Here is a 22396-nt window from a genome sequence, read left to right on the forward strand (position 1 = left end):
ATTCTAGTTCTTTCTGGAACCCTGGAGTCAAATCCAGAAGAAGAGCAGACTCTGCTGGGAGTAGGGAGATTGTCATTCATGGAAGAATGGGGACGGGGCCCAGGACACTGTTCAACCCCCCCCCCCCCATATGTCCTCTATGGACAAGATCTGCTTCCGTAGGATACAGTTAAAGCTTCCCCACATCCACATGAAGTAAGCCGTCCCAGTCCTCATTGCTCAGGGAAAGTGAGGTGCCTAGCGACAGCCCAGCAGGAGGACTAACTGCAGGGTTGGCTGGCTCTGAAAGCCACTCCTAACATTGGCCCACCTCTCAGAAACAAGGACCCTGGCCATCCCCCACCCTATCCCACCGCATCCTGGGGGTGGGTACAGACATCCAAAGGGTCTGGGGCAGAGAGGTTAGGGCTGCAGTTCAACTCCGCCCTCCAGAGGCCAGACCACCCCCATTCAGGCCGGGCAGGGTCTGAGCTACCCACCCTGACCACAGCATGCAGTAGAGTGACCTAGACTCCACTCAGAGAATGACATAATGAGGCGGAAGTCAGGCCAGAATTATGTAAAGTCTTTGGGGAGTAATAGACCAGCAGCGGCAGCAGCAGCAGCAGCAGCGGCAGCGGCAGGAGGAGAGAAATAGGAACAGACACTCCACCCAAGCTAGATCTGCTCCAGAGCCTCCCTGGTCCTCCTCATCCTCCACCCGCTTCTGAGAGCCAAGCTCCAAAGATGCAGCTCTGAGGAGCAGGCCCCTCACCCTGGCTCAGTTCCATGGACAGGGCCTGCAGCTGGCCTGGGGGAATGACACTGTCTTGCCACTCCTCCCCCGCCAACCTGTACAGCTCCACAGCCACCTTCCTCGGCCACTCTGGCCCTCACTAGTCTTCCCTCCACACGTCAGCTGAAAATGTCCTTCAAAAAGATCGAGGAGGCTGAGAAGGTGCTTCTGTCGGTAAAGGACCTACCACGTAGCGTGAGGACCTGAATTTGGATCCCTGGCAACCCACGTAAAATCTACAAACCCTCCTGTTACTGGGGAGACTCACAAAGCTCACAGGCCAAACAGTCCAGCCGATCAGTGACCTCCAGGCTCAGTTAAGAAACTGTTTCTCAAAATTAAAGATAGAGAGCAATTGAAGGAAGACACGAAGTTGACCCTTGTCTACACACACACACACACACACACACACACACACACACACACACCAATTATATCTCTTCCCTGTTGAAAAACCTCCCAGGATCCTCAAACAACTTAGAGGAAACCCAAGCTCGCCAGTAGGACCCACATCATCTGGTCCCTGCTGTCCCTCCTTCCAGCCCTCCCAAGCACATTGGCTCCCTTGCTCTCTCGGACACACCTGGCTCCCATTGCAGGCCCTTTGTGCTTGCTACCCTTCTACCTGGAGGCTGCTTTGCCCAAGCCTTCCCACAGTTGAGTCTTATCCCCCCCCAGACGGCCAAACATCATCTCCTCAGAGATGCTATGGTTTGACTAAGAACGACCCCCACAGGTGCCTACATTTGAATGATCAGTCTCTGGGGAGTGGTGCTCTCTGAAAGGATTAGGAGGATACAGAGGTGTGACCTTGTGAGAGTGTGTGTGGCCTGGTGGGAGGTGTATCACTGTGGGTGGGCTTTTAGGTTTCAAAAGCCCATGCCAGGCCCAGTCTCTCAGAGACTCTCTGTCTCTGTCTCCTTCCCATCCTTCAGATCAGGATGTTATCTCTCAACTACTTCTCCAGCACCATACCTGCCCTGCCTACTGCCATGCTGACCACGAACTAAACCTCTGATCCTAAACCGCAAGCGAGCCCCCAGTTAAATGCTTTATTTATAAGAGTTGCCACGGCCATGGTATGTGTCTCTTCACCAGGTAGGACATCTGCCTTCCCTGACGGTACTGTTTGATGTTGGCACCACCCTCCCCAGCCCAGCCCATGCCGATTCCCATGCCACACTGCAGCGCTCTATTTATTTTTTATTTTTTCTGTGCATTGTTTTTGTCTCTGTGTGATGGTGTCGGAACCCCTGGAACTGGAGCAACAGTTGTCAGCAGCCTTTATGGGTGGTGGGGACTGAACCCGGGTCCTCTGGAAGAGCAGCCCATGCTCTTAACAGCTGAGCCATCTCTGCAGCCCACTATTCCAGCCCTCTAAAACTGCCTGTTGATATTGTTTCAATCTTAAATGTCCCCCCAAGGCCCCTGTGTGGAAGGTTTAGTTGCCTGCTCTGGCATTACTAGGCCCTTTCAGAGGTGAGGTCCAGGGGAGGATGTTAGGTCACACGCCCCTTCTTGCCTCTCTTTCTGCTGTCTCTCTGTCTACTTCCCAGTCATCAGGAGACAAGCTTCCTCTCCTACACATTCAAGCCCCAACATTCTGACTTGCCACAGGCCCAGAAACAAGGGGCTAACCAATCATGGACTGAGCCTCCAAACCTTACTTCTTCTTAACTTGACCACCTCAGATATTTTGTTACAATAATAGCAAGTTGCCAGGCCATGGTGGCCCACACCTTTAATCCCACATCAGGGAGGCAGAGGCAGGAGGATCTCTGTGACAAACCCTGTCTCAAAAGAAAATTTAAAAAACCAAAACCAAATAATAATAATAATAGCAAGTTAACATAATTTGCCACCGTTTTCACTGTGTGTCCTTCCTCACCAGCAGGTAAGCCCCATGCAGGTAAGGACAGCTCTCTTTAATCGCAAGGCTTTTTTTGTAGCACCCCAGCCCATGCCTGGCTCCCAGTAAGTGGCCACTAATTAAATGACAGCAAGTGCATGGACAGCCTTGTGATGTCGGCAGTGACTAACATGATTCAAGAGCTAAGGGAAGACGCAGGGTGGTGAGGCGACACGTTACAGAGTGCAGAGCTGGTGATGACAAGTCTAATTAGCCTCTGATTCAATGTCCTTCATCACTCCAGTCTCTGGGACTCCTTACACTGTCCAGGCCTTGTTAGAACTCTAGACTCTGACCCACACAGCCCCAGCCACAGTGACAAAGAAAAATCCCTGCAACAAAAGAAGTACGTGGGTCGGGAAGAGGAGACCCTGAGGCCACCTCTTTCTTGGCCCCTTTAGGAAAAGACAGTCACTCACACTCTGTCAGGCTCCTGATGTTCCGGGCCAGAGTCACTACCTCATTCAACCCTTGCAGACATCCATCCTCTGAGTCAGCACAGCTGCCACTGTCCCCATCTCACAGGTGGAGAAACTGGGTTCCAACAGCATGCATGCACGATGAGGCTAAATCAAACCCAGGCAGGCTGGCCCCAAAGTCTTGGTCTTAACCTGCCCACTCCACCTTGCCCCACTTGGACTTTTGCCCAGGTGAGTAAGCCCTGGCTGGGGCAAGCTGGGTTCCTCACTCTGGCCTTGCTTTCCTGGGACAAATACAGAGGGGATTCATCCTCTTCCTAGCTTCACTTCCAGATAACCTTGAAATGGGAAGAGTCCCCAGGTCACCCTGAAGAGGACACCTGGAGTCAACATGGGGGATGGGAAAGCCCATGGGAGCATGGAGGGCTAGACTCAGGTCACAGACAGAAAAGAAGGAGGGCCCCCCAAACCCTCCAAGAAGGCGGGGCGAAGGGACATGGAAACTCCTTCCTTAAAGCTTTACATTGTCTTTTTCCCAACTCTGCTTCTCTGATATGCCTGGAGACAAATAAACATGACACCAGACTAGAAGGCTGAGGCAGGAAGATCATAAGTTCAAGACCCGCCTGAACTCAAAAAAGAGAGACTGATAACAACAGCCACTACCTGTAATGTGTATCCCATGTGTGAGTTGGGGGTCCGAGCATGGAATGTCTTATTGGCTCACAGCCCTGTGAGGCAGGGGCCATGATGGCAGTTTACACGGGGGAGTCTGAGGCCCTGCAGCCACCAGAGCGGCTGAGTCGCTTGCCCAGAGACACACTGTAAGGTAGAAACAGGAAGACAGACTGCAGCTCCAGAGTTCACTGCGACAGGCAGGGATCGGACCTGAGCTGCATGGACAGAGCCTGGGCGCACAGTGTGGACCAGAAAGGGCAAGAAAGGCCCTGGGGAATAGACAGACTGAAGCATAGGTCCCAAGCTGGCCTTCCCAAAAGCAACTCGGGGCCTCCGCTTTCGGACTGTGGGTTTGAAGGGCGGGAAATGGTAAGGGAATACAGAGGCAATGGAGTCAGAGAGAGCTGGGAACCTGCTTCAGAGAGAAGCAATTCAGAGAACAAAGCCAGGATGGGTTAGAGCTCCCTGTACCCAGGGAAAGCCCCAGGACCTGTTGCTCCCAATCCTCTCCCGCTGTGGGCGCACGCATACACACACACACACACACACACACACACACACACACGCACGCACGCACACACGCACGCACACACGCACGCATGCACGCACGCACACACACACTGGGGAGAGGCTGGGCAGACCCATGTGCATAAGGGACTGGCTGACACATTCCCACATCACAGTGCTATTGGCCTCCCCAGACAATATCCTCCCACGAAGAAAGGTTGTTGCCACCAAAAGCACCAAGAGGTCAGCACTGCTCTCCCTTTCCCCTGAAGGGGGGGGGGGCTGTAGTCTGGAGTCCTCACCCTGTTATTGTTATACACACATGCTCAGGTGCCCAGAGTTCCCTTTCTCTGCAAGTCCCTGAGGAGGTTTGCAGGCCACACACACTCACCAGAAAGGAAGAGGGGAAGAAAAGAAAATCAATTGGATTGATCGGAAACTATATTGGATCCTGCTGTAGTGCTAACACAGCCCTTCCCACATGGGATCCACAAGGCGTGGGTGGCCGCTGCTCCCTGGGGACAAGGCCAGAGGGTGGGAGGCTTAAGCTGAGAGGCAAAAATCCCATGCTAGATGAGTTTCTAGAGGAAGTCATGTCTGTTCATATTTGTATTCTCAAGGCAAAAACAGATAGGAGGAAGGGAGAAGGGTCTGCCTGAGCACCGGGTTAGGTTCCTCCTAAGCTTGGAAGGAGGTTTTTGCCCCGATGTCCTGGGTTGACTAGCTTGTCCCTGGTCTTAGATGTATGCCGCATGTGTCCCTGCATTCAGGCAATGCTGATATCACCTCTCTGTGGCTGGCTCTGAGGCCTGGGGATGAGACAGTGCACAGTCCCAGAAGCCTGGCATCTCCCGAGGGACAGAGTGGGGAAGCAGAGAACAGGATGCCAGACCGTGAGAGAAAAGCACAGCAGCGGAAGGGCAGGGGTGAGACCCTGATAAGAGAACAGGGAAGTGAGGGGCAGGTCTCAGGGACGTGTTGATAGAGAGCATCTTAGGTGTTTAGATGAAATGTGCTTGGCCTGACCAAGGCACCATGCCTGCTGTAGCTCAGTACACAATAGAGGTAGTACAGCCTGAGACTGTGGGGGGATAGGAGTGTCTCCTGAGCAGAACCATCCCAGGACCCTGGCTGACCCAAGCACTTAAATTCTAAGTGGCATGAGTCTTTAAGCGATAGAGTGGCACTTTGAACTGGTGGACCGAAAATGGACCGTGGGTTCAGACTCAGAGACTAGGAGACAAGGAAAACAGGAGCCTGCAGCCTCAGCCACGGCTGGTCCAAAAGAACCTTATTCTTGACTCAAACCACCTTCCAGAAAGTACTAGAATGGAGAAGCAGCAAGATCTGAGGGTCCACAGACCTCTGTACCCAGCACAGAGGCCAGGCCTTGGACGACAGACCCGAAGCTGAGGATTCTAGGTGTCCATTTGACATCTGCTGTGAACTTCCGGTCCAGCAGACGACACAAGGCCGGGAAGCCAAGTGGATATCACAAGACTCTGGTGGTCCAGACCCAGCCCTGAGAAGACAGAGCAAGTTCTGAAGTGCCCTGCACCCCGCTGCCCCTCCCCCAGCAAGGCAGCTCTCTGATGCGGAGAGGCAGCCCATCCTCCTGCCTGCGTGGTCACATAAATCACCCTCCCAATAATATTTGTATTGATCATCTAGATTGGAAGCCTCCGTGGGCCCCATTGTCTCACTTCCTCTCCCAGGGCTCACAGATGGGGTCTCCCAGCCTCATCTGCGTTTCTAATGGGACATTCAAATGGATCAGCGACAGCCCGCAAGGCCCCACGTTGCCCTGGGTGTTGGGGGGGGGGGCTGGACAATCATGCAAACATGTTCCTTGAGAGAGAGGATGAAGCCCGAGAAGAGTGGCAAGCCAGGCCAGTTCTAGAATCAAAGTGGGCTTCTGTCAGAAGCACCTGGGTGCTGGTCAGAGTGGAGGCGGACTCAGAGCACACCCCTGACCCACGGATCACTGAGGACATTTTGACTAGATCCCTCCCTCAGAGCCATGCGCATGTTAACGACACTGTACAAAATGAGAAATGGGGACAGAGAAGGCAAAGTGCTTGGTGGAGGTCACAGAGTGGCCCAATTGAACTGGCTAGCGGGCCAGGCTCTGCAGAGAGTGTGGGCCACTTTGGGCTCCTCTCCCTCCCCAGTCCCTGCCTCCCTTCCCAGGGTGTGGACAGATGGCTCAACCAGGGTCTGACCCCCCTCCCCTTGTATTCTCCAGCCTGGAGGGGCCAGAGTGAGCTCGGGGACACCCCAGGAGGGCACCTCCTCCTGCTTGGCCAGCCAGCTGCCCCTTCCCTGGCAGCACTGGGCAGAGGATCCCAGGGAAAACCACCACCTGGGTCTGCCCTGCACGGCCTAGCATCTGGGGGTGTCCCCCCAGGAACCAGAAGGCCTGAAACCTGCAAGAAGGGAAGCTGTGGTCAGAGCAAGGAAGGACAGTGAGGAACAGGGATGGAGCAAAACAAAGAGGGGAAGGGGCACGAAACAGGAAGAGGAGGAAAGGAGAGGAGCCATGAAGAATGACTGTGCTGGAAGCCGAGGAGGCAGCTGGCCTGGAGGTGCTGGGGCCTGGGACCAGCCCATGCTGCCCAGCCTGGCCCAGCCCCCAGTATGGTGCAGCTGCCTCACTCAGGGCCGTACCATGAGGTCAGTACTGCCCTGGGGCTGTGGGAAAATAAATGGTGTCCAAGATAAAAGGTCCAAGAAATTATTCGTCTTGTTGTCATGTCCTGATGGCAACGGGCAGGGGCCGATAGGGCACCATCCCAGAAAGGCGAAGCTGGCAGGCTCGGCACACGTGCAGGACCCCACCCCCAGCCACTCCCTCTAGGACCTGGGCCCAAGGAGACAGACGGCTGGGGACTTGCATCCCAGAGATGGGTAAGGACCAGGAAGCCTCCTGGCAGTCCCAGGTCTTTCTGTCTAGCAATTTTAAAGAAGTTGTTTGGGGGTTTTGTTTTGTTTCTTTTCTCCCTGGGACAGGGTTTCTCTGTGTAGCCCTGGCTGTCATAAAACTCACTCTGTAGACCAGGCTGGCCTCAAACTCAGAGATTCGCCCGCCTCTGCCTTCCAAGTGTTGGGATTAAAGGCGTGCACTACTACCGCCAAACCCTGTCTAGCAACTTCAAATAAAATATCTGCATGTTTAATATTTGCCCAGCATCTGTCTTGGCTGACTCCTCTTCAGAGTGCTAAGGAGGTGAAGTTATGTCTGCTCCATTTCATGTGCTGGGGTCTAGGGAAGAGAAAAAAGTTCCAGTGTTCCTCTGACTTCTGCAGCAGAGGAAGGCTCCAAGTGCTCCTCAGCAGCCCCTCCCCTAGGAGAACTGAGCTGTTCAGGGACCAAGAGAAGGTCACAGGGCCCATGACCCACGCACGTTGTTGTGAGTACCCATGTCTTATGGGTGTACAAGGTCAAGCTGAATACACACATGCACATTTGCATACACACAGACACACACTCCAGAAACACTCATGAAGATGACTTCCCCACTAGAGCATCCAGAGAGCAGAACCAGAGGCTTCCACCCTTCCCAGAAGCTGAACCTGGGCAGGAGGGAGCCGTGGTGCAGGGAACCGACGCTGACATTGGGCATTCTCACCCACGCCACCGTGGAAGGGGTGCTTTTTATTCATTTATTCAATGAGCTTCTTAAGGGCTCACTAATGCCCCCCCCCCATTTTATAGACTGAGAAACTGAGACCCAGGAGAGCTAACACTAGGTCCCAGGCCATGCATCCAGGACAATACAGAGCCGGGATTTGAATGGGAACTCTCCAAGGCTGGCGAGAGCGTGTGCAAGGCGTGTGGGTAGGGTCTGACACATACCATACTTGTCCCCGTCCTCGCCACGGGCACTGATCCTACGGCCCAAGACTTGAATGTGCTTCCCACTGGTCCTGCTGTAGAGCTGGTACAAGCGCAGCTGCTTCCGGCTCACATCATCGCGAGCCCGCGTCTGGTTCTCCACATGGATGCGGAAGTCCACGTTCTCCTCGGCCGCCAACACCTACGCAAGGGGAGGAGCCAATGGTGAGTCTCTCCGCTACACCCCCCTTTGGCCAGGCCCCATTTCACAGACAAGGCAACGGAGGCTGCTGGGAAATAATAAAGCTGAGAATCGGGCCTGGGTATCTAGATCTTTCCACCTGCTGGCACGTGGCGTTCTCTGTGACCTTGGCATGCAGGTTGCTCTGCTCCGATCCCCTTTTAGTACAGAGCCCCCTCTCCCAATGGTATCTGGAACTATAAGGAGCGCCTGAGCAACTATGAAGAGAACCAGTGTCCACGGGGCTTCAGGGAGAAGATGGAGAGACACATGGCAGGGAAAAGTCAGCACGAGCAATCACAAGTACTGGCCACTGCGCCAGAAACCAGCATTGCCACATCCCCTGGGGGAACCCTCACACTCACTCCACGGTACTGGCCATGTCCCAGGCCCCGTATTGTCACCAATTTAAATCCCCCATGCTAACGCTGTGGCCCTCTTGCCACTTAGTTCTCATCAAGCCACACCCTCCAGAAAGCCTTCTTAGGTTGCTCCCGCAATCTCTGCTCCCATCCATCTTCAAGAATACAGCCCCTCGAACCTGGAAACAACCTAGATGCCCCTCAATAGAAGAATGGATGAAGAAAGTATGGAATATATAAACAAGTAGAGTACTACTCAGTGGTAAAAAACAAGAACTTCTTGAAGTTTGCGTACAAATGGATGGAAATAGAAAACACTATCCTGAGTGAGGTAAGCCAGACCCAAAAAGAGGAACATGGGATGTACTCACTCATATTTGGTTTCTAGCCATAATTAAAGGACAGTGAGCTTATAATTTGCAATCCTAGAGAAGCTAAATAAGAAGGTGAATCCAAAGACAAACATATAGGCATCCCCCTGAATATTAACCTTCATCAGGCGATGAAAGGAGACAGAGACAGAGACCCAAATTGGAGCACCGGACAGAAATCTCAAGGTCCAAATCAGGAGCAGAAGGAGGGGGAGCACGAGCAAGGAACTCAGGACCGCGAGGGGTACACCCACATTCTGAGACAATGGGGATGTTCTTTCCGGAATTCACCAAGGCCAGCTGGCCTGAATCTGAAAAAGCATGGGATAAAACCGGACTTGCTGAACATAGCGGACAATGAGGACTACAGAGAACTCAAGAACAAGGGCAAGGGGTTTTTGATCCTACTGCACGTACTGGCTTTGGGGGGGCCTGGGCAGTTTGGATGCTCAACTTACTAAACCTGGATGGAGGTGGGCGGTCCTTGGACTTCCCACAGGTCAGGGAGCCCTGATGGCTCTATGGGCTGATGGGGGAGAGGGACTTGATCGGGGGGCGGGGAGGGAAATGGGAGGCGGTGGCGGGGAGGAGGCAAAAATCCCCAAAAAAAAAATAAAAAAAAAAAAAAAAAAAATAAAAAAAAAAGAATACAGCCCCTCCCCTAAACAGTATGCACCCCTCTCCTCCTCAGTACAGTCCAATTGTGCCCTGCTGATAACCCATCAAACACAGCCCTGCCACACTCCTCAGGGCTTCCTCACAATCAGAGGTCCTCCCTGAGGATTCCAGGCCAACAAGCAGCCCCCCCAAGCTTTCCCTCCTCTTCTTCTCTTAGCCTCTTTTATTTCTTCCGGGCCAGTCCTACCACCTTAGCTTGAAAGTCTCTGAAACCCTCCTAATACTTAGCACACACCGACTCAGGTCCTTTGCACCTGCTCTCCGGCTCTCTCAGTTCTCTGTACTCATTTCTCTCAGGTCTCTGCCCGGACGTCACCTCAAACAGACCTCCTCGGGTTGCCCGCCCCCTGCCATTCTCCATGCCTCCCTACTACGAGATCCCTCCTGGCACCTGCAACTCAACATAACACTTACCTACTCGGCTTCCATCTGTCTGCTCGACGACACTGACGGCACCGTGAAAGCCAGAGTTCTCGCTCTCTCTCCTGGGCCACTGTCCCAAGAGCCCCAGCACAGACACATAAGCATTTGTTCCAACAAATGCGTGAATGAATGAATGAATGAATGAACGAGCGAGTGAACAGATGAAGTCCTGCCATGCCATTAAGAATTAAGTTACATTCACCTGTACCTGCTAGTTAGCTGGGCGGCCCATCCCATCTTAGAAGTCAGGACAAGGCTAGAATGATGACAGTTTGTCCTGCAAGATGCGCTGGGGTAATGGTTAGAATTACGGGTTTGTTCTGTGACCCCACCAAGTCCGGCACAATGCTAGCACACAAGACCCCAGTCCCAGAAAAGCATTGCTCCCCCAACCGTTGCTAGAGCTCTCTGGACCCTGGCAGCCCAAGCCATCGCCTTAACTATGAGATCTCTGTGACTCAGTTTCCTCACAATGAACATGATGAAGACAGCACCCACCTCGGGGGTTGCTATGAAGACTAAATACAAAAAGCAACATGGCAGTTACTTCCACATCTGAGCAAGCGCCAGAACTTTTGACAAGACTCCGAGTGAAGCTCTGCTAAGCGGAAATCGAGGTTCACAGATGCCCATTCTGCAACTACTATGCACTTCCCTCAGTGCTCACCAGCCATGAGGCCCACCCACAGTACCAGGGTCTGCCTCTCCTCCCACCCTGACAGCCATGGAGGCCCACACACACGGAGGGTATGTTTCGGGAAGACCCTACACTTGGGGCCATTGACCTTTCTGGAATGATTCCTGGAGTCATCTTAGCCCTATCCCCTCCCCCCAAAAGTAGGCACAGGATCCCTGTCCTCCACTGCTCCTCCTCTCACAGGAGACCCTATCGACTGGAGGTCAAGCCGGTCTCCTCATCACCGGTTCCCAAGGGGCGCTTTCCTACCCCAGAAGCTGTCCTTCTATTAATGACTTTTTTTCCTGGCCCGCTGGACAGAAGCAACAGAGTGACCCAGGGTCAGCAAGGTCTATTGGGTGGCCCTGCCCCAGGATGTGGGGACACAATCCATCTTGCCTAGCTTCCACCACTTAAGCCATAGTCTGACCAGGTCGATCCCTAGGGAAGTAGCGGGTGGCCTCTGCAGAAAACTGGGCTCTTCTTCTGGAAAGGCTGGATACCCTAGACTTCCTATCAAAACCTCTGGAGGGTCCAGGGCACCAGCCCCTCTACCTGCCATTAGAAGCCTGCATTAGAGATTCCCTCAACATTACCTCAGAGGGCAGGGTCTTGGCATGCTATTGTTCCCAGGGTTTGGAAAACCAGTCTCATTCCTGGGTATCAGCTTGTCCCCAGGAAGCAATCAGCAGTGTTTGCCAAATGACTGGAGGCCAGCAGCAAGCCCTTCCCTTCCCATCCAGATACCCAAAGTGCCTGGCAGAGGGAAGCAAGGGATGCTGTGCTATGGGGGGAACCACGCACATGGCTTTGCTCCAGGCATCTTGCTGAGAAGACCCAGGCCATACCCCGTTCTAGCTCCACCACCTCCAGAGCTTTGGAATATCACAGCGCCAGGGAAATCCCATTTCCCAAGTTGGACCTTGAGGCCACCCTCAAGAACCATAGGGCTGGGAATGGGTACACCAAATTTTAGGCTTCGCTGCCCAGAGCTATGCAATGCAAGCTTGCCTTGGGAGAGTCACTGTCCCTGCTTTCTGGTGGAGTGAGTGGCAGCTTTCTTGGCTATGGTACCTAAGAGCGATCTGCCAGCCTGATATCCTCCAGGTGTACAATGATCAGGAGTCAAAAAACTTTGGGATGAGCAAAAAGCCATAAAACACACAAGAAAGCAAGAAGACCTAATACATAGACAATGTGGCCCTACCTCCCTCAATGCTACACACACACAGGTGATCCATGGTCAAAGCGGGCTCTCCATAGTGGGAGACTGATATTGTTCATGCAGCCTAAGACTCCAAGAACTCCCAACCTGGCCCTTTCCCTTCCCAAATATTTGCTCCCCAGTCCAGGAGCTGCACATGAACAACAAGGACCCTAGTGGCTCGAACCTCATTCCCATCCTGGGCTCTCCCAAAGCCTTAGCCTAGGAATGTCAACACGGCGCTCAGTAGACAGAGCCCACACGCCTCGGCTTGCATCCTGTCTTCCTCTAGAGTACTCTCAGTTCAGTGAAGGGTGCTCCTTCCTGCTCAGAAACCTGCCAGGCCCCAGCTTCCCAAGCACAATATCCGGCCCCTGCCTGTACTCCACGCCTACTGCCCTCATCCTGGTGATAATCTGATCGATACGAAAGGAGTTCTGCCAGCTTCTGGAGACCACGGGGACACCTGCTACACATCCTCCATCCATCTTCTTCGAAGGCTTCAGCCCCGACTCTGAGAAGCATGTCTGGGAGCATCCCCATTCTCTCCAGACCACGTACATTGCCACCTCCTGAAGACATCACCAAGATCCAGGCCACTACATGAACCTCTGACACCAGGATAACAGGTACCATTCGACCTGCAGGTTACCTGGCTCCAACCACAACAGCTGACTCCCATTTTCCTATCTGCAAAATGGAATTTTTTTATAACATTTACCTTGGGAAAAAATTACATTTAGTAACTGTAACAGCCATTACATTATTTTTTTTAAAGTCTTGCTTTATGAACAGCCATGGGGTTTTTAATCTCTGTGTGTGCACCTGAGTATGTGTGCATATTTGGAGGGGGGTTGTATGCTGAGGTGCATGCGTGGAAGTCCTTATCTCTTCCCTTGTTTGAGACGGGATCTCTTTCTGTTATTGTTCTCTGCTATATACACCAGGCCCTCTGGCCTACGAGCTTTGGAGGTCCTCCTGACTCCACCTCCTGTCTCGCCATAGGAGAGCTGAGATTATTAGGTGTGCACTTCCATGCCCAACTTTATGTGCACTCTGGGGATTTGAACTCGGGTCCTCACTCGCATAGAAAGCTCTTTACTTGCTGGGCCAGCTCTCCAGCTGAGCAGCCATGATAAGTCACCGCCACTGTGGGTGACCTATCTTACACAGTCACCAGAGTGATGTCATAAGCAGGAATGATTAGCATCCCCGCGTCAAAGCTGGGGAAAGTAAGGCTTGGGGGAGGTCACGTGTCCTAAGTCATGGAAAGAGTGAGAAGAGGACTCAAGAGTCAAACACAACTTCACCTGCGTCTAGCGTTCAAGCCAGCCACTTCGTCCACACCTCCCTCCCACCAGGGTTCCCTCATCCTGGGTTTCAGCTATACCTAGCCCACTAAGAACCAAACACATTAGACAGAAAATTCCAGACATGAGCAATGATGTGTCTAGTTCAGTGCTGTTATGAGTAGCATGATAAAATTTTGCACCATTGCCTGACCCACCTACCCGTATTGCATCTGCTACCCACCTGTTAGGTATTAGTCAGTAGCCATCTAGGCTCTCAGGTTTACAGACTCAGCATCTCGGTGCTCGTACATGGGGTAGCCATCTGACAGATCTGAACATTCATGACGCAAGTAAAAGGATAGCAGCTGCAGTCTGGGAAAAGCCGGATCAGAACCTATGGCATGGCTAAGGAAGAGGATACCGAACACAGAGGAACTAGAAACCTGAACTCCCCTGTGCAAGAGAAAAATGAAGTTCCCCAGCTACCCTCAGGATTCTTGAGACCTCTTGCCATCCATGTCCATCTCCAGACATCCCTGCCCAGGAGTGAAGGACCTCCCTAGTCCCAAGAAAGACAACCACAAGTTCAAGTGGCAGCAGGAGCCTAGGGCTTTTATAGCTCCTTCAAATTCTAGGTTCAAACCCAAGATTTCAAGCCTTCTAAGAATGGATTCCAGTAAAGTCAGCTTCCTTCTCCACTCCAAAAGGTAGCCTGCCCTCTCCAAATGCTTCCTCAAGGGCAGCCTGGAGTTGGCTATGTGACTCACAGTGGCTCTGAATTCCCAGGCAGACGGTAAGCACCGCCCAGGGGCCATTGGCTCATTCCTCAATGAACTTGAGCAAGCGCAAAGGACCCCTAGGCTCCCTGTGACACAGGGAGGCACAGGGAGGACAAGAGACTTGTCAAGGCACACAGGACACAGCAGAGCCAAGCAAGATCTGAACACATTCAGCTTTGAAGCGTCAGTTTAATCCAACTGGCACTGCTTCGTAAAAAGGGGACTAAGGTGCCCCCTCTCAGCCCCCTTTGATGCCCCATGCTCCCAACAGCCCAAGCTTATGGCCTCTCCCAACATGCTCCCCGCACCCACCGCAGCCTGGATAGACAGTGTGGCCGCAAAGGGCCTTTTCCCCACCCCCAGCCTGTCCATTAAGCTCCCAGGGCTATCAATGTATTGATTGGCAGGGCCAAGCCATCAGCATGGGTGGGGCACTGCAGAATGGGGGCTGGGCCCAAGGTCCAGCCTCCCTCTCCCCATACATCAGCCTTCCCCATACAGATTGTCAATACTGGGCAGGTAGTCAATCCTGCGGCTAGCCTGGTGAGGAACAGGACTCGTGTGGACTGAGCTCTTTTTCCCTCCTCTCGTCCCCTGCCAGCATCTGTGTCACTCCACCTCCCTGAAGTCATGGGCAGGGGTAGTCAGCATGCCCAGGAGATGACAAACAAGCTCTTTTTCCAGGGCTCAGTGCCCACAAGGGCCTTTCTATCAGCCCGGCCCTAAGCGTGACGCTCCAGTGGCCACAAAGGGTTTGCAGCACACTGAGCACAAAATGTTGTTCCCTTCTTCGAGGTAGCCTGTTCCACGGTCCTCGGCGACCTTACGTGAGCTCACACACATGCACCTGCAGGTTCGTAGTACATTCTTCATCTGGCCAACTGCCCTGGCTGTGGTCTGGTTTCAGGGTCCAAGCTCCATTCTCCAATAGCACTCCTTGGGGCCTGCTGCGTGAGGGCTGGGACAGGTATAAATCCCCTAGGGGCCCAGCACCTAGAACAGAGGCAGTGAGCACAGGGACTCCAGGCCCCTAAGCCCCTCTGCTCACTGAGCTGAGAGGGTCCATCCAGTGCCCAGAGCCTGCATCTGTCTCCCTTGGATCTCTAGAAATAAGTACAAGCTGTTTGATGGGCAAACAGGCTTCAAGGAGTCCATAGATGAGAGCTACAATTCTGCTTCACTTAACATCTGAAAAGAGCCTGGCTCTGTGCCAAGGGCTCCCCCAGGGACCACAGCCCCCCTCCCAGCAACCCCAGGGGCGACACTGTATCCTGGTGTTCCATTAGTGAGGAGGCCAATCAATCCTCTCCATCACACAGCTGGTAAGAGCCCGAGGCAGGGTGTGACCAGTGGACTGAGTTCAGACCCCAGACTCTATCCTGTCCCTGCAAAGAGCGCAGTTGACCAGAGAAAGTGACAAGTGCCATGGGATTCCAAGGCAGAAGGTGGAGGAGAGGGGAGGCAACCCAAAGTGCCCGTGACCTCCTCATGTAGTCCACTGAGGGAAAGCAGAAGCCTTGAAGACCAAACCCACTGGGCTCCATGAATAGCGCAGGTATCCTATAAATGCTCATTAGTTTGTTTATGAGTGTCCACTGCATGCTTGGTCCAAGATACGGCCTTCATTAATCCTGTCAATGATTCTGGGAAATTCTTGAAAATTTCTGCTGTGCCCGTTGTGACTTTCTGGAACAGGTTCTCACTATAATGCCCCAGGCTGACTCAACATCCTGCCTTGGTCTCCTCCGTGTTGAGTTACAGATGAGTGCCGCCCTGCAAAGCCTTGGGAATAACATAATTAATCCCTCTTCATAAGTGATGAGGAAGCGGTTACTCCAAGAAGCTCAAGGTCTTGCCCAAAGCCATGCACCCTGAATGGTGGAATTAACATGCAGAGCTAAGTTCAGATCCCTGCTCCCAACAGACCGGGAGTACCTGCTGCCACTCAGCCAAGGAACATTTCCTTCTTTGCTTTCTCTAGCCCGTGGCAGCGCACCGTGCACCTAGGATACAGCAGACAATCGACCAGGCAATTACAACCACTCGGTTATTGGGTTGAGTGTTGGCCACTCTCTATAGAACAGCTCGTTTAGCTCTCACTAACCCTAAGGAGGTACTTCACTTTAATTAACCCACTTTACAGAGACAGGGAAAACAGCAGGTGGAAGACCACAGATCATGGGCTGAAGGGCTGCAGAATCAAAACCTAGGCCTCTCTGACGCCACTGCTTTGCACAGGGCCCTTCACAAGCTTCCAGTGCCCGGCTCCTACCCAGCTGAATGAACCAAGCAGAGCAACGCTCCAGGGTGGACTGAGCCAAGGCAGAGACTGATCCTGTAACCTTGGAGTCTTTGTTCTGTGGCCCAATGTACGGTGTCTTTGGCCCCATGGTCACCATGGCAACATTTTATATGTCACTTAGATGTCAGAGCCTAAGAGCTACCAGTCAGCCAGTCCCACAGTCTAAGGAACCACTTGCCCGCCGATGTTCCAGAACAAATTTTCACCTCAGGCCCAAGGTGTGGCAGCAGGCCTAAACTCATCCTAAGGTAAGGCCGTGTGTGCCTCTCCTCCTGCCTCGGCCTAGGCGGAGAAATGTCAGCACACTCTTTCCTCCAGGGGTCTGCCGCAGGCCCTTCTAGTGACTAGTCTGGCCAACCAAGTCAAGGACACACACAAGTTCATCAAACAGATGAACACACACACACATACACACACACGACAGGCAACAGAGGCAGGCAAGAATCCTCCTAGGACCAAAGACACGGCAGTCAGGCCTAGAACTGCCATCTAATCCTCTTAGATGACAGCCACTATTTTATTGGGGCATTTGTTTGTTTGTTTGGAGGGGAGAGTGGTGTTTTTACCATTTTACACTTACAGAAGTTAAGCATCAGGGAGGTGAAGTAACTCGCCCCAAGGTCACACAGCACACAGAAGGCAGAGCCACAGCTTGAACCAAGCTGTATGAATGGAAAGCCCTCAAATTGCCTTTTAACCTGGGCCGCAGATTCAGACATCCAGAGTCGAATCCTTAGCTATGCTTTCTTTTTGTTGTGTGACCAAGGACAGGTTACTGTGTAGTGCTGAGGCCCTTGCTCCCTAACCCCAAACTGGTGGTGAGCTAGAACCTGGGCAGTGTTAAGACAATACCAGACACCCAGCGAACACAGTGGGTTGGAACTCTTGTCAGTAGCCTTGCGGGCTGGCACCCTCACACCTTTCCTGCTACAGGACCAAGTCAGAACCACAAAGTCGTACTGGGGATAGATGCGTCCTTCCTGTTCCCTCTCAGCCTTCCTTTGGGGGCCCAGAGAACCACAGTGCTGCCCCAGGGCAGGGAGGAGGCCACACCTGTGACTGTGACAGGCTGCCCCCGGTCCACTGACACTGGCTGCGCCAACCACAGAAATTTTAAAAATCCACCTCCTTATCTCAAAGCAAGTGGGTGACCTTCCCTGGCTGCAGGAATGCTGGCAGGGTGCCCCACCCCTCCCCTCTTTCTGCCCTGGGAAGGAGGCACCCACATCTAGCTCTGGGGCCCTCCAAGATCAAACCTTTCCCAGGAGAGTGGAGACTCTTGTCAGGAACAGGGAGGCAGCTGCCCTCTGTTAGCATCACCTACCCTCATGAGATCCTTCCCACTAAGGACCCCCACCATGCCTGCCTCCTGAGACTCTTTCCCCTACTAGTAAACTGCAGGATTCCTTCTAGAAGAGATAGAATTAATACAAGATCTTAAATCCAGATTCTTGGCTTGTAGCCATGGCCCTGAACAAATCCCTTCCTGGCTAGTTCTCTATCTGGCTTTCTCCGTCTGGGAGGCAGGAATGTGACTCCATCCTACCTGGCTTCCCCGTAGAAAGCTAGAAGGATGAACATCGCTTCTCTACATGAGATGCCTTACATTCTTACAATCAACCCCTTTTGCACCTAGGTAAGATGCTTCCCAGGGATTGGAAGACTGCGTGTCACGATGCTGGAACATCCAGCAGTGTCCCCCTCTAGGCTGGAAGAATCTTGAGGCCAGGGATTGTCTAGGTTCAACAAGGACCAACCACCTAGGATCCCAGGGCCAACAAGAAGCAGGCTAAGTGCTGAATGGAAATTCAGCTGAATGGACCAATGAATGATGCTGCTTTTAATAACTTAAAACACCATCCATGGGGGCTGGAGAGATGGTTCAGCGGTTAAGAGCACTGCCTGCTCTTCCAAAGGTCCTGAATTCAATTCCCAGCAACCACATGGTGGCTCACAACCATCTGTAATAAGGCCTGGTGCCCTCTTCAGGCCCGCACGAAGACAGAATATTGTATACATAATAAATACACAAATAAATAAATACCATCCAACAGGACCACCCTCCTCTTGATGCAAAGGCCATCCCTAGCTGGCCAGCCTAAAGGAAAGCTCTCAGCCTCAGACAGGAGGCTAGGTGCGGGTGGTCAGGCCAAGCGGGGAGGGAGGGGTATGACTAGAACTCCAAACTCCGACACCTCCTGGTGAGACAGGAAGTAGCCCTGTGGAAGAACAAGGGGCTAGCAGGAGGGACAAGAGGCTGGAGGAAGCCCCCCCACACACATACCTCCCGCACTGGCCTGCCTTATGCTAGCCTGTATAAGGAAGGCAAGGACCCAGTGGAGCCTGGCGGCAGGAACAATGTCGGGCAGGTGCCGGCAGAGCTTCGTGAAAAGCCTGGCCCGGTGTCATTGTCAGAGCTCAGCCAAGTGCAGAAAAGCAATTTACTGGTCACGCTGCCTGCTCCCCGCGGAAATTTTTTAAATTCTTCTGATTTGAGCTATCTGCGGTGTCCTGAGTCGTGTGGAGAAAGAATGAAGGGGTTTTTATTAAATTCCCAGCTTCCCACTTCCCAGGGTGGTCAGTGGGTGAAGGCGGGGCTCACCACACTGGTGGTGGGCGGAGGACAGTATCTGGCATTGAGTGTGTTCATGGAAACCTAACTTAGGGGAATCCATTTGAGGCCTCGTGACTGAGGGCTGGGAGGAGGGGAGGCCCCCAGAAATTCCACCGCTAAAACTGTACCAATCCCCTAAAATAGTAAAGACGGAAGTACACTAGCTTTTCAGTTGGCCAACACGCCTCCCGGATTGGGTCACCATCAGCAACATTCCTTCTGCCCCAGCCACACAGCACTTCAGCTTAAGGGTCACCTTTCACAAAGGATGAAACTCAACTCCTACAGAACCACAGACAGGGCAAAGAGGGCACAACGAAGCTGGGGTCTGGCAGAGATCACCTATTGCCAAGTCCTTGGGGCCCTTCCTCACATGGGAAGGCCTTTCTGGTCTACTTACACCAAAGGCATTCCTTCTGCGCGTGCTCCTGTGCAGCCTGCCCAGGACAGCATCGGACAAAATTGCCTCTGCAACATTTGGACCTCACACTCATGGTCATCTTCATCTCTACCATTATGGCCACTCTATCCCTGCCTCTGAACTATAAAGTGACCATGAGTCCGCTAATCATTTCCTCTGGTATTTATTTACCTTTTAGGAATACTGGAGATAAATATATATATAAATATATATGTATATAAATATATATTTATATATATATATGTATATATGGAGAGTTGCTATGAATCCTCTTCCAGACACACCAAATTACGCACTATCCTCTGAGGTATCTTCAAGGACACTCCCGGCCGGTCCCAAAGATAAAGACCAGGGGTTAAAAACACCAGCCCTATGCAGTTCAAAAAAGTGCAGTGGCTGCAGGGGACAAAGGGGCAAAGGAAGGGTGATGGAAGGGAGGGAGGGGAGGTTCCCTCACCTGCATGGATCCGACCTCTTGGCCTAACCCAAGCAGACCACCCGGCTCTTGCCTAGAGATGCTGGCTCTAGTTCTGGCTCAGAGGTGGAGGTGGGAGGCAGACGCTCTCCCTCACATTCCCATCAGAGAACACAAAGACCACCCGGCAGCCCCTCCCCGGCCCTACTTAAAGAAGAACAGAGAGCAGCAAGCATGCACAGGTTTGGGCAGCAAGATCCAAAGGTTCCTTTCTGCCTCCACACCCATTTCCTCAACTCCTGCCCAGGCTGGGCCAGCCAGACAAGCAGACCCCCTGGAGTGACCCTGGAACCTGCCCTCTGCTTGGGGACTCAGCTGCAGACAAACTAGCAGCCCATGCATGGCACTGGCCCTTTTCCCTAACATCGACCATCCCCCCCCCACACACACACACACCCGCTTCACCACACAGGGTCACATCTGCTTTGGCAAACAGCCAGCGTTAAGTTACTGACTCCAGTTGTATTGATTCAAGGAGTCACTGGGGACCCCAGCCTGGCCAACAGAAGGAAAGAGGCCATCAGTCTGTCCATCCATCTAGCCTTCCAGTCCCCGGTCTCAACTGGTTGCCCTGAGCTTCATGCCGGTCCCAAGGAGCAGTCTTCTCCAGAGAGTGGAAAGAGATGCACGAGACCCAACAGCAAGCACTGCTCAAGCAGCAGTTACACACAAGCTTCCTGTACCAGAAAACTGAGAAAAGCACCTCTGGCCCATGTACAGGACTGTCTCCAGACACCTCCAGAACTCAGAAGGCTCCGACCAAGCATCTTCCCATTAACCCAGCAAGGACACCTGCCTTTCACGGAGAGGGGGGAGGGGACAGATAATCCTCTTTTGGCCTGTGTCCAGTTTATCCTAAGTCTCCTCCCTTTTTGCTGTAGGTAGGTGGAGGTATTGGGCAGCTGGTGTTTCCTATTCCCTTTCCTTCGCCCCCCCCCCACCACGCTGAGGCAGCCCTGGTCTGGTTCTAATCGGGGCTGAAGTCGACTCCCTACCCCCCCCCCCTTTTCCTTCATTTCCACGGCTTTGGAAGCCAGAGCATTCCAACTGTCTGTGTGCCAAGACCTTCCCGAGTCTGAAAGCTGCTGAAGTAACAGATCAGATTTTAGCAAGTGCTTTCCAGGCTGAGCGCCAAGCCCTCTTCTGATTCACAGAGAGTGAACCGGGACCAGGCAGGGAACAAGCCCTGGGCTGCACCACCTTGGGCAAGGACATGTGGAGCGGAGCGCAGCAGGATGGGGAACAGTCAGTCAGTCTCGGTCTTCTCTCTCTCTCTCTCTCTCTCTCTCTCTCTCTCTCTCTCTCTCTCTCTTCTCCCACCCACAGAGTAATTTACAACTAAAGCTCTCTCTGGACTCAAAATCCACTCAACTGAAAACAACCTTTTTGTCTGCAAGCACAAGCAGGCTGTAAAGGGACAGTTGGCAGAAAAACCCCTGGGTCCCTACCACCCACCAGCTGCAGTCGGGGTTGGTGTCCCGCACATCGCTTGGGTCAAGCCCTTGGGCTCTGGGAAATCTACCGACCAGCCCGCACTGGCTAGAGCCCCGCAGCAGCTCCTAGCCCTTGGCCCCAACACCACCAGCGCAGGACGCGCGCGAAGCCGCCCTTCTGCGCCCTGGGAACAGGTGCACTGGGCTTGTTGCCCGGGAGGGGTGGGGCACCGAGAGGGGGCGCGGTCCCGGGAAGGGGGGTCGGCCAGAACCTCTAGGAAGAGTGCGCGCGGGGGAGGGGGAAACCTCTCAGTCTGAAGCCCACGTACCTGAACCTGGAAGCACAGCAGTAGAAAGTGTAAACACCTGCGAGAAAAAGAGGGAGAGGTGGTCAGTGGGACCCAAGAGAGGGGGCGCGGATGGACAGATAGACACGCAAGCAAAAAGTCATGCGAGCAGACGGGCAAACAGACAGAGCCACACGCACAGGGCCAGGCATCCAGGCAGGGTGGGCAGCCCCAGGCGGGCGCTTACAGGCAAGTGCAGGCGGAGGGCGCTGAATACATCGCGGGGCGGGGGGGAGGCGGCGGCTCCTAGCCCAGCCTGCACATGTCCGCTCCGCGCGGCCAGGACCGGGCGCCTCCGCCGCCGCCGCCGCCGCCGCCGCCGCTGCTGCTGCTCTCTCCTCGCCGGCTGCTGCTGCTGCAGACTCTGCTGCTCCGGGGCGCTCCGCGGCGCGCCCTGCGGCATCAGCGCCCCGCGCGGCTCCTCCCGAGCGCTGCGCCCTCCGAGCCGGCGCGGGGGCTGCGGGGCGACCGCGGTGCGGGAGGCGCCCGGCCGGTGCTGAGAAGCTGGTCCGAGGCGGGCGAGAGGGCCGTCTGGGCGTTCGCAGGACACGGGCTGCCGACTCAGTCCAGGGACAGCATGCACCGCTGGGGTTGCGGCTGGGGCCCCGCGGCCAAGGCGCGAGGCTGGCGGGGCCGGCGGGGCCGGGGTCAGCGC

General features: G+C 53.7%; 1 protein-coding gene across 1 annotated transcript in view; it reads right to left on the reverse strand.

The window, feature by feature from the left end:
* Positions 1-22066, reverse strand: part of Fgf18 (fibroblast growth factor 18) — a 31927-nt gene extending 9861 nt beyond the window's left edge. Inside the window, exons 1-3 of the mRNA XM_005350371.2 lie at positions 21929-22066; positions 21724-21760; positions 8145-8325 (exon numbers count right to left, since the gene is read on the reverse strand). Of these exons, the coding sequence (XP_005350428.1) occupies positions 8145-8325; positions 21724-21760; positions 21929-21960 (250 nt within the window). The 5' untranslated portion in view covers positions 21961-22066. The remainder of the gene's footprint in view (positions 1-8144; positions 8326-21723; positions 21761-21928) is intronic.
* Between the last annotated feature and the right edge of the window lie 330 nt (positions 22067-22396).

This window comes from Microtus ochrogaster, chromosome 7 (assembly GCF_000317375.1).
Source record: "Microtus ochrogaster isolate Prairie Vole_2 chromosome 7, MicOch1.0, whole genome shotgun sequence".
Lineage (NCBI taxonomy): Eukaryota > Metazoa > Chordata > Mammalia > Rodentia > Cricetidae > Microtus > Microtus ochrogaster.